At 34.5% G+C, this 13,579-nt stretch overlaps 1 protein-coding gene across 10 annotated transcripts in view; it reads left to right on the top strand.

Moving 5' to 3' along the window:
• Positions 1-13,579, top strand: part of LOC121862141 (hypermethylated in cancer 2 protein-like) — a 106,966-nt gene that overhangs the window by 82,078 nt on the left and 11,309 nt on the right. The window contains exon 6 of one of the 10 annotated variants that reach the window (XM_042360184.1): positions 8,284-13,518. The exons of 5 other annotated variants lie outside the window; for them this stretch is intronic. In XM_042360184.1, the coding sequence (XP_042216118.1) occupies positions 8,284-8,625 (342 nt within the window). In that variant the 3' untranslated portion in view covers positions 8,626-13,518. 4 more of the 10 variants (XM_042360188.1, XM_042360191.1, XM_042360186.1 and 1 more) reach the window with 4 other exon arrangements.

Below are 13,579 nucleotides of genomic sequence, written 5' to 3'. Positions count from 1 at the left end.
TACAGTATAAATTTTGATCATATGTATCAAATGTGATAGTTGGTACATATATAGTTTTATAAAAGGAAGAATGGATTATGTAATAAATTGTATTGTAGGATTTATTGCATGACAAAGTGAAGGGTTTATATATTAAACTGTAATGTAGGTTTAATATGTATGGGAAAATTAAAGTACAATAAAGGATTTGTAGTCCATCAAAACACAGATGTACAGCCAAAGAGAACCACACATGAAACAAACCGTCGACAGAAAAAACTTGCACATGTGAAGAATTATTGTCAGCTGCCGCTCCTCTTTGTATTGGCCAATCAAGAAACAGATCTGCATCCATAGAGAAGCAGAAAAGGTAAACCTTGGATTTGTAATCTCATCACCTTGTACTGTATTATAAGGGCATTATGTCAGCTCATACTTTTGGGAGAAATAAACCATATAGAGGTTAAAGGATAATATGTGGCATGAAAATTGTTTTACAGTAATATCGTATAGCAAATTTGAGTGCTTGAAGCATTTTTTTTTATTTATTAAGACCAACATTTCCTACAGGTGTGGCTGGATAATGACAGTCAAATTGCTGACCATGGAGGAGCTCCAAGTGTTGAGAAGAACCTCGCCTACAGCAGAAAAATGCCAAAAACATATCAGTGTTCACAGTGTTCGTACAGCACTATGAATCGTTGCGATCTTGTAAAGCATTGTCGCACTCACACTGGGGTTAAGCCTTTCTCCTGTTCACATTGTTCATACCAAACAGGTGATAAGTCTAATTTGAAGCAGCACCTTCGTATACACACTGGAGAAAAGCCTTTCTCTTGTCCTTATTGTCCTTATCGAGCTACACGAAGAAGTAGTATCAAGAATCATTTACGCATCCACTTTTGAGTCGTTAATATTTATATGTACAGAGTATATGATAAAAATGAGGCTATTATTTTATTGTGTTACCTGTATAATAATTTTGATACCATTTCAATTTGTAATTCTACTGAAGTAACTTCCCTTGCCATAGTAATGTTTTCTCAGGTCAGATTATTTTCATTATGATGACAATAAGGTGTCCCATATATGAAGATGGTATGGGTTACTTTGTTGCCAGTTTGGCCCATGTGCCTGTCCCTTTGATTCTAATAAATAAGTAAACTGTTACTCTGCTGTTCTGTTTCTTTTCATTCACCTCTCGTGTATGATGAGTCTGGCTAGTCAAATAGGTTTGATCTCAAAGACAAAACAACCTAACAGCCTAACCGAACCAAACATCCTACATTATCAAAGCCTAGCAATATCTACAAGAGTTTCTTTGATTGAGATGTCAATGTCACTATGTTAATGATAATGATAACACTGCTATTGGTTGAATTACCAGGTACACACACACACACACACACACACACATCATATTCAAACATGAATCATTGAAATCTGTTACAACTTGATGATGTAGTGAAACAATTTGAAGAATATTGTCTTATGTATTTGTAGAAGTATTTATTTACCTTGGTTTTAGTTTTAATTTTTACACTGGGGTCACCTTGAGTTTCCATATCTGAACACAGTATCAGACGCACTCACACTTAGGTACGTTATAGAGTAAGAGAAATTATCATGTCACAGACACACTCATACTTAAGGTATACAGCAAGAATCAGCACACACTTTTCAGCTGCACTGTATTGGATTTACTGTATATTGTTGAGTAAAGCTTTCTAATGTCCAAGACTGAATAAGACACACATTTCTCTACAGGTGTGGCTGGATAATGACATTCAAATAGCTGACAAGGTAGGAGCCAAGAGTATTGAGGAGAACGTGAACCTTCACAGAAAAAAGGCGAGAACGTATTCCTGTAATCTGTGTAGCTACTCTTGTACGACACCTTCCAACTTCACGAGGCATTACCGTACTCATACCGGCGAGAAGCCTTTCTCCTGCTCGCATTGTTCTTATCAATCGAGTGACAAGTCAAATCTTACTAAACATATTCGTAATCACACTGTAGCGAAGAACTTTTGTTGTAGTTACTGCCCATTCAAATCAAATTTGAGGGGCAGGGTTACAGAGCATGTTAAAACTCACATGTGAACCTTTGTAGATGTTTGGGTTTGAGGCACAATTTATTTATTTTTTCCTAATTTTTTTGGATGTTTTATTTAAATGTCAGGATTGTATGAAGTTATCCTCCTTTACATTATTTCATTTTATTTACTTATTTTCACTTACCTCGTGCCTATAGTAAATCCAGTCTAAAGAATCTCTTATTTTAAAGAGGAATAAAATTAATTTCAAACAACAAATACTGTATCATTTTTTTCTCTGGGGGAAAATCAGTATACCTGTTCTGTATTATGGCACTGTACTACAGTGTACTGTTAATACTGTACCCTAAAGGATATCTTGATCTATACTTTATACTGCACAATATGACCAGGTGCGAAAAGCCTAATGAGGAGATGATGAGAAAGAGTAAATGAATATTAAACAGCCACTTGTTAGCATTTTATCCAATTATAATCTAAATTACCATAAGATTTGTTGTGTTGTCTCATATTATTTCCCGGTACTCTGATGGAACTAATGTTATTAAACCCTTCACTATGGGGATATCACTTGTAATAAATTTTTTTTATTTGATTTTACTCAACTCAGAGGGGACCCCATACACAAGGGGTTAAAGACCGAAAGTGTTTGTAGGTTATTACATGAGTAAGTGTTTTGTAAATTTATTGACAGTCAACAAATCTTTTTTTTTTTAATATTGTGCCATAGTTTCATTGTTACACTGATAAATATTCCAATGGAAAACCTGATTGAATATATATTTACCATTAACTAGTTACCAGTGAATATATATTTACCATTAACTACGGTAGTTGCCTTAATTATACCCCTAATAATTTTTCTCTCATCTCTTGCCATAAATATACCCACATACTGCTTTCTTGTTGAGGATACATTATAATAAAGTTTTAGCTGGGACTTGTGTGTGAGAGAGAGAGAGAGAGAGAGTGAGAATACACATAATTTTATTCAGATTTATGTTGTCTCTTTCACTTGTAATTTTACAGTTTCCTTTTTCCTTTTTTCTTTTTTCACCAGAGTTATCCCAGGTTGGGGAAACTCCTTCACTTTTTGTTTTATAGTCAAATTAGTATTAAGTAATTTACTCTCTCTGTCACTGAAACCAGTTAATAGAATTGTGTGGCAAATATTGTGAGTGTGTGTTTTTGTTCCTTAACATAAAACATGTGAAGGTATAGAGTAACCAAATTGTTTAAGAGAAATACTGCATGTGGCTCCTTGCTGCCGGGTTTTGAAGCAGGAACCTCGATAAAGACTGTTTGACCTTTTCTTGTGCTCATGTTTATCATTTAATTGTTGTGATTGGTAGATTATTTTATAATATCAGTTGAATTAAAAACAAATGTTTTACACTTAGTGAGTCTTGAGTGGCCATAAACTGAATAAGACGCACATTTCCTACAGGTATGGCAGGATATTGACAATCAAATAGCAGAGCAGGTAGGAGCCTCAAGCGTTGAGAAGAACCCCACCAACACAAGAATGGAAAAATATCAATGTCCCGAGTGTAACTACACCTGTTCCAAACCGTCTCATTTTACAAAACATTATCGAACTCACACAGGAGAAAAACCTTTCTCTTGTCCAGAATGCTCATACCAAACCAGCGACAAGTCAAATCTAACAAAACACATTCGTATTCACTCTGGAGAGAAACGTTTTTCTTGTCCATACTGTTCATTTCGATCTAATCGAAAAGATCGACTAGTGGCTCACGTACGAACTCACATGTAAAGAAAACACATCACTTACACATCTCTTAGAGATGCTACAAAAGACACAGGGATTGAAATAGTCTGCAGTATCACCTCTCCCCACATTTGTTAATTTTTGTGTATTCATTACAGTACAGTACAGTACCTTCTTTAGTGTAAGACAAACAATACAATGTGATTTATTTCATCATCATCTTTACTAAGTGTGTGGTATATTGTGTGTTTTAGTACATTTCTCAACGGATCTCAATAATTACAATTATTCAAATCGGAAATCTCTTTTTTTACCTCATGTTTACTTGATTTTGAAATACAATTTGTTACGGAAGCCTACTCTATTGGATTCAAAAATTTCTTAAAAGATTCCAACTTTATTTGTTTGCCTTACTTGCAAATTTTTATTTTCTACCATTTACAAGCATGTAATTTTTACTTCACTTATATTTCTTAGTGATATCGCTCTCTAGACTTGGTATCTCTAGTTATCATTGAACCTCACCAACTGAATAAACAGAACTGTGGAAGAACGCCTTAAGGATATTTAATTTTTAACTCATTTGATATTTTTTTTTTTAATGTACTTTGTCATCCCTTGCTGAAATAAAAGATATGAGCCTTTCACATAAATGTTGTTTCATCTTCCAAATCTATTGTGTATATATAAGTTTATGTTGTATTAAAACCTCCTGAGCCGTGACTAAACCCGACATGCGTTTGCAGTAGTGTTTATTGTTATGGGTATGTACTGTACAGAGAAGAAAGGGTTAGTATATATTAATTCACTCTGTCTAAGCCATATAAACAAGGAAGAGTTTTTGATGTTTAAACGGAAGGTAAGAACTTTATGACTGTAAACTGTATTTGAATAAACTTCTTAACTCATACTGTAGTTACTGTCTAATGCAAGTTCATAAGACAACTTGGCTAAATTTTTAACTTTCGGTAAGTTCGGACAGAGCAAGAGTGTGTGTGTGTCTGTCTGTCTGTCTGTCTCTTCGTTGTTTGAAATTGCATTTATCTGTTTTAGTCATATCACATAACTCAAAAGACAATGTACTGTGCCCAGGTCAATGAGCTGTGTAATTTTTGTCCTCCACTGTAAACAACTAATTTGATGAGTTTAATTTGGTAAGTACAATGTGATGGAAGAAAGATGTGAATTACAGTCCTTTTATTCCTGTTGGTGATTACTGTATTTACAATTGTATTTACAGTATACTTTTCTTCATGTGATTGATTTTTTTTTTGTACATTTTCTGTATTTTGTTTCTAAGAATTTATGTTACTTAAATACAGAGACAAGAAGGAGAAGATACAACTCATCTTGAAAAGTACGATTTTTATTGCAGCTTACAAGTGGAGTTTGTCACTTTGTGAATTTTGAATGTGAACGAAACATTACATTCACAAGTGGATGAACTTACAGTATAACATAATTCACTATTGAATTAACTACGATAAAAATAACGTGACTTAATACAGTACTATTTACTTATATACAACAAAGCCTTGGGGAAAGTGGGTCCAGAATTTGCAAATTTCTGGGTTCTATGGGATGTGTTTCTGGTGTACAAAATACAACCATTTACCAGTACAGTATTGCCATTTTAAGCATACATTTACATCAATATTATGAACATTTATTGTACCTTGTTGTACCATTGTTCCATTCTAAAGTGAAAACAAATACTGTACATTACTACACAAAAATAGAAACATTATTTGAGCTAACTTTACAGTCTCTGGGGCTGAGGGTTACTGAGTGAAGTGGTGGGTACGGTACTTTGATTTTTTTTTTTTTTTTTTTTACATAAATGTTACTTATCTTCTTGGTGTGTCAGTGCTCACCCTGGTAGTAAAATAGGGAGTACCAGTAACACACAGACGTAATATTGCAGTACTGTACACAATCCCTCGAGTGTGTTTTGTGCAAGATGTCGGGAAACAAAGGACTCGGTATATGGTATCCTCTGGGATGAACTGTATTTCGTTTGCACCTAAAAATCTTGTATGATGACACAGGGGACCAGACTAATATTCACTTTAAAAAGTATTTCAGTATTTTAGTAATTTCTGGTTTTTGTGGGTTGAGTTTGAATTTTTCTCTAAAAGTGTGGATAAAGTACAGTACAAGTATACCTTATTGAGTTTACTTTATCCAGAGTTGTGGTTTACTCAAGTACAACTTTATTTTAGTGTACTGTTCATGCAAATACAGTGTCTTCGTTGTTGATCACACTAAGTTTAGAAGAGCAAGACTTTTGAGTCTGTCTCTCTCATCTTATCTCATGCTGTACTGTAGGTATTTACTGTCTCTTGGTCTCTCTTCATCAGTGTCTCCTTCACAACTTCATCTCTCAGCTTCATGTGAGTCTACAGGACATCACTGGAATTTAACAAAAACATTGTCAATCTTTTTGCTTTTTCAAACTCTTATGATTGAATAAGACAAACATTTTCTACAGGTGTGGCTGGATAATGACAGTCAAATAGCTGACAAGGTAAGATGCTCCAACATTGAGAAGAACTTCACCAACAGTAGAAAGGAACCAGAAAAATATCAGTGTCCTCAATGTAATTATGTCAGTGCCAATCGTTCTCATTTCAAAAGACATTATCGTACTCACACTGGAGAAAAACCTTTTTCATGCCCTCACTGCTCCTATCAGGCGAGTGATAAGTCAAATTTAACACAACATGTCAGGATTCACACGGGGGAGAAGCGATTTTCTTGCCCTTGTTGTCCTTTTCGATCAAATCGGAATGATAGACTTTTGAATCACTTACATACTCATATGTAAAAGGTTATTGACTATTCCAAAGTACAGGTATAATTATTAGTGATAGTGTTAACAATAATGTTATACTGTATATGGGACATAGGTGTTGCGCTGCCATTTATTATGACCTTAAGTTCAAGTTAGGAATCTCATAGTACTGTACTTAGGATGGGAAATTTTCAATGTCTTACGTTACCTCTACAAGGGACACAAGAAATAAACAGAAAGATTGAAACTAGGAAAAAAAATTATGCCATTGGAAACTCTTTAACCATACAGTATTTGTGCTGTTTGATTCTGCTGTACTCACCAGGACTTAAGACTCATTTATCAGTTGATTAGCCAGAATAAAAATTTACTTACCAGTTCAAACTCTACACAATACTGTACCATTGAATTTTTATGTGTCCCAATTGAAGTGTTTGAGTACAGTGCAGTAAAGGGATAATTGTTTGCCTCATGATCGTGATTCATTAATCGTGATTTTATCGTCATTATGTGGAGCATTTAATTGCCATGATGAACTGATGAATGTGTAAATGGGTCTTGCTTGTTCGGTAATATGACGCTTTTACTGTTACACTGAAAATATTTAAGAAGATGTAAATGTATTTTTTGATTAGGAAATTACAGATCTCAGTTTAATGTCTAATAAAGATCATATTTGCTTACAAGTGTTTATATTCATCCTAATGTCTTTGTTGAAGAGAGATATGAACTTCTATAACATAAAATACTAGTGAACACATTTATATGTCTACTTTCCCTCGTTATGTTGTAGTTGTTAGTGTGCTGAGTGCCACTGTAATATAAATATGCTGGCAGCAGATGTCGCTCCATTAGCTCCTCCACTACTAAAGTGCTGTACTACTGTCCGTCTGAAATATTTTGCTATTTTTCAATTTTTTTTATAAAGTCTACACCGACTGTGTAGTGTTGTTATGAACTGACTAAGGAGACTGGACTACATTTGCATTAAATTGTAATATTTCAGAATTATTGTGTTTTTCCCCAAAAGGGTATCCATGGGCCTGACAAGGTCTGGCTTATCCAGATTTACATATAAATGAAATTTGACTTATTGGTGGTTTAGGTACAGTATAGAATTGTGTGTATCAGTTCTGGGATTAACTCTCATATAAATCATATTACCCCATCAGCAGTACAGTATAGACCTTTTTGACACATTCCTAGGATACAGTAAATGTGTAGTATTTTGCAATAGCTTTAATTAATATGTTTCTTTGTAGTCTCCATAAATGTTAGTTTTCAGATTTATAAAATAGCATCATACAGCAATACAAGTAATACCGTACTGTACTTTACTACAATTATAACATTTTCCCAACTAGATAAGTTTGCCTACTAGAGTTTGCATGGTCTCCAAATCTACTGCTTACTTGTAACTGTAAATTTTGGGTCATTGCTATGTTAAGTGTGTTTGGTAGTCACGGGTCAGTGGATTATCTCTGGTGTAGTTCCTCCCTTGTTTCAGTGACTTTAGAAATTTGATAAAAGAAAAGAAATTTGAATACAAACTATTCATTTCACAAACTTTAAGGCTTTCAGAAATTTTAATACATAAGGTTTCTTCTCTGCTTAACTTTGGCTTGCATTCATTCTGAAGAACTTGATGATGGAAAATACAAGATAAATACTATAAACTTTTAACTTTTTTTTTTACTGAATAAGACAAACATTTTCTACAGGTATGGGTGGATAATGACAGTCTTATGGATGATGAAGGAAGCATGGCAGCTAAGGTGGACCTCATCGGCAGCAGAAAAATGACCAAAATGTACCAGTGCACACAGTGTAGCTATAAAACTAGCAATCGTTGTGATATTACAAAGCATTATTCTACTCACACTGGGGTAAAACCTTTTTCCTGCTTACACTGCTCATATCAAACGGCTGATAAATCAAACCTGACAAAACACAGTCGTATCCACACTGGAGAGAAACCCTACTTCTGTCCATGTTGTCCATATCGAGCCACTCGGAGTGATAGTGTTAAAAGTCACTTTGCAAATGTTCATAAGTTCACCTAGGGCGTAACACTGTAATACTAACACTATCAAATATGGCATCTGATTTCCTGATTTATGCTAAGAATCAGCTTGTTGGCTGTGTGTCCTTCTCACACAATTTTAGCTTCTCATAATTCCTAGATTAAAACCAAACATGGAGAGTATGCAAACTTGTGTGGAAAAGCTATTCATATTTACACATTCAACTTGTATCCTCTTGGAGATGAAATTAAAAACGATTCTTGACCAAGGAAAATTTATAGATTATATATGTTTTCCATATAATAGGCATCCCACATCATAAGATTATTCACCCCCCAGGAAATGAATTATCGTAAGGAACTATTTTAAATTTTATCATGATGACTACTTAACTTTCTGTATTTTTTTTCCTTTATTTAGTTATCTATTTAGAGCTGCTGTATTGTACACAAGTTTTATATGTATGAAATATGAGGGGGTTGGTGACCACGGTCCTCCTAACTAAATAGTATCAGGTTTTGTAATCTTTCGGAAGATCTCCTTTGTAGAATATATATACAGTACTGTATTGTAGTTTCATATTTTAGTCAAACACTTGACCCCATTCCTACTCATTTGTTTGAGAAATTTACAGGAATCTGATCATATCCACAAGTTTTATCAATATTCTTTTTTTTTCACAAGTTTCTATAAATTCTACTTCCAAACATAAACATGACAGCCTTTTTTGTTTCTCACCTCTACTGTATCCTCATCATAATGCAGTACTTTTTGCTTCTGCCTTTTTCCCCTCTCTTCTTCTACTTCATATATAAGCAACCACTCATTAAAGTCTCACCTCTTTTGTGTTCTCTTTTCTTGTTTATTTATTTTGCCCTTTTCTAAATTTATGTATTTATGTTTATTGTCATTATGTATCTTCCTACATTCTTTTTTTTTAGTGAATTATTGTATTCTGTTTACAAGTTTTTCTAATTTCATTGTGAAGTTCTTATACTATGAGCCTCACTGCCTGAAGGTCCTGATCAACATTCTTTTCCTATCCGGTGTTATATAAATTTCGGTTGTGATCTAGTCAGCTTTAGTCTTTTTGTTATATAAGTTCCTTTCCACTCTATAATGTTATGTCTTTGTATTTACTCCATTGTTCTACTTTCTGTTCTTCGTGTCCTTCCCACAGTAGGTTCCAATTTTGAGTTCTGTCTCTATATCTGTTTTCTGCTTCCCTAAATCCCTTATAATTTTATCAAGCTTTTTGTTTCTTAAGTTTTTCCCTCCCAGTACTCACCAGAGGATATAATCTATCTCATAGTTTTCCCTGGGTAGGACTTAGCTTAGGTGATGGTACTTGGTATTTTAGTTTCTCCATTGAGCGGACTGTATGGAGAGGAAAATACGTTATATCAAGGGCCAGTTAGATGTGAAACTCCCATCTCATGGATCATATGGTTAGAGAAGTCCATTATTTCGAGGTTTCACTGTATTTGATTCCTGACAACATCTTTTTTATTATCTTGGGGTAGCGTCATTTTACAAATGGCCTTGGGGTGATGTTCAAACCAGGATTTTCTAATTTTCATCATCTTCTTTAACTTTCTCTTCGATTATGCCTTAATACCTAACCCCATGGTCCTAATTCTGGTGATTCATTCCCCTTTCTTACCTGTGCATTAAACTCACCCAATTATAGTTAAATACCTGTACTGTACTCATTAGACCTCATTCTCACTAATTTGTTGAAGAAAAGAAAATTATTATTGGCAAGTACTGTACAGTTCTTGTACATAAGTTGAGCATTAAAGCGACCAACAGAATTATTTGACTTTGCCCATTATACCTTTACATAACTGTACTCAGCTTCCACTTTACAACACTCCCCAACACCTCTTCCAAGCTTCCACCTAAGGATATAAAAAGACATTATTCTCCACTTATGCTCTTTGAACTTGTCCATCTTATTTCACTTAATCCCAAGCTTTTACACTGCAACATCTTCATCTCCCTGTCAGCATTTGTGTCCTGTGCTTCCTATCTTTACACAACACCCTCACATTCATAGTGACTATTTTGAGTTCAAGTTCTGATTGTTGTTTGGTGTCAAAGGCTTTGTCGTGTTTACATAGTACTGTACTTGCTAACTCTCATAGCATGCTGCTCGTGAGCAGGAGAGATACTGTACTTCGGTTGAACTTTTGAGTTATTGTCTGTCTAACATGAATGCTCGAAAATTTTATTTAGTGCCTGTCCAGGGTGGTTGTAGGACAATAATGGAAATGACATGAGGAACATAAAGAAATGGAAACCGTTCACACATGAGCTATCTGGGGTAGAGGTCACTTATACTGTACCCCGCTGTGGAAAAAATCAGCTCGTCACATTTTTACTCAACAGTTTAAACTTTCACTCTGGCAAATGATATATAAATAATGTTGAGGCAGCACTTACTTAACTGCATCTCAGGAGAAAGAGCAGTTAAATAGTAAATAAGGTAAACCTACTATCTATAAGAAGAAATAATGTCATTATTCATACACAGTATGAAATATATGATAGTGTAGTAATGTGTGAACTGACTCCCTGACTAAGCTCAAGCCAATTTACATTTCATAGGTGTTGACTAGTTGTTGAGTGAGTCAACCCACACCCGCCAGTCCACTGTCTTTTTTTTTCAATATTATATAAATTAAGTGTTTTTAGGTTCACTTAATTGTATTAATTATTTCAAACATTGAGAAAGGGAAAAAAGGCAGAGGATTTACTGATGTGGCATTCTGACTCTCTCAGCCAACAACCACTAACTGTAATGGTTGCTAAGGCCACAAAAAGTGGGTGGAGTTCAGTTGTAGGTCAGCTGTTATTTTCTGGTACTTGTGATATGAAAGCTAAATCGGCTCATAGGTGTAGGTGGTCAGTGGCTTGGTGACAACACAAGCCTTGCATCACCAACACTGTGAGCCTAGATAACAAAATTGGGTGCCTTTATTATATAAGATATACAACTATACTGTAGGACTAATGTATATGTAAGTTTATTATTATGTATGAAAAAGAGCATAATTATCATTATATTAATATTTTATGATTGAATAAATCTGAATTAAATTGTTTTGTCATTGGAAAAAATGTACAGTACAGTATATGTACAGTACATTATCTACAGTATACAAAATTTACCTACACACACACACACACACACACACACACACACAAAATACAGTACTGTATATACAGGAGCTGTAAATATTACAAGAAATCTGTGTGCTACTTATAACAGTTATTTATTACAGTATTTACTTTGCTTAACTACAGTATATTTGTGAATTTGGAAAGAATTATATATTAGACATACTGTACTGTATATCATATGTATCTTTAATATGGTACTTGAACGCTCTCTATAAGTGTATTTGGAACTTCCACTTAACATTTCCCCCCCTAAGAACACTGTGGCTGAAAGTCTTGTATTTATGTTGCCAGTAAAGTCTTCAGGAGAATCCCAGTCAGTCAATGTATTAGTTAGTATGTCCGTGTTTTATTTATCAGTGTGTAAAGATTGTCTTGTGTGTTCGTGGATAAAGTACATATGAAGCCTTGCTGGAGATATAGTTCCTGGGGAGGACATATGCCAGGGAAAGGTCTTCATGTATAGTTGATTTATGCCTTTCTATATATGAGCAGCTTTAGGGGCGTCTGTCTTGACTCTTACACTGTAGGGCGCTTAGTAGCACACGTTGTCTGTCCGTAACTGATCATTTGAGACGGAGAATGTCTTGGGGTGTTGAGACAGGGTGATTGTCTTGAAGTGTAGAGACAGGGAAATTGTCTCGGCGTGTTGAAAGATGGAAATTGTCTTGTTCTCTTGGGGTGTATAGACAGGAAGATTATCTTGTGGTGTTTAGACAGGGAAATTGTCTTGGGGTATTGAGACAGGGAAACTGTCTTGAGGTGTTGGGCTTAACTCGGCTCTCCAACACAGACAGGTGGCTTCGTGCAGCTTGCAGATAGTATGGAGTAAAATATATGTTGGGTAGATATGTTTATAAAATATGATTACATTTTTGTATGAGGGCAGGACTGAAATTGACAGTATCCTGCACATTGCCAAATGTAAAGGCATTATCCTAGAGAATTTATAATTAATCTTAGTGCTTTGATTAAATATACTGTATTTAATTTTACAGGATAGGAGTTTTATATACCTGATTTCAATAAAATATGAAAATTACTGGTTGTTTAAATAATTTCAATCTACATCACAGGTCCATCTCTTTATATGCAATTTATTTTATGTATCTGATCAGGGTATCTCACTGTGAGCTAACTACTGACCTGGTTGGCACACTCAATTAACATCACAATCACCATGTCAACACATTTCCTCCTTCCTCCATCACAAACACCATAATGTCAACACACTTCCTCCTTCCTCCCTCACAGACACCATAATATCAACACAATTCCTCCTTCCACCCTCACAATTTTCATCTTATTCATTTGTTTCTTGAAAGTGAAAATTCCAATCTTCTAAGCATATTTAATTATCGTCCTATCAATAAGTGTAGAAAATACGCATCTATTGTTATCTTCAGGTCAGTAAATCTGTCCCATGTAATGAGCCAAGGTAAGATTATGTTACACACTAGTTAAAGTCCAGTTGGTGTTGTTTCCACTTGATTATTCGTTTCATCTTCCCTTGCAAGAAAAGGAATTCGTTATTACAGGTATTTTATACTCCATGAAGACTTCAGTGAATGACTAATGCAAATGATGTGAATCAGAATTAATGTATTTTGTATTCCAAGTTATGTTAATGCTTAGAATATACTGTAATGCATTGTACAGGTACTTAAATACGATAAATGACTTTCCAATTCCTTTACAATTATCTAGATAGTAAGTAACGTCTTGAAGAACTTAAAATTAAATTTAATTGATGATTCTTTTATTAATTGTTTATCCTTAATGAGTAATGTTTATTAATGTTTCTCTCTTA

Source organism: Homarus americanus, unplaced genomic scaffold, assembly GCF_018991925.1.
Source record: "Homarus americanus isolate GMGI-L3 unplaced genomic scaffold, GMGI_Hamer_2.0 scaffold25013, whole genome shotgun sequence".
Taxonomy (NCBI): Eukaryota; Metazoa; Arthropoda; class Malacostraca; order Decapoda; family Nephropidae; genus Homarus; species Homarus americanus.
This window is presented reverse-complemented; position numbering and strand designations above follow the sequence as displayed.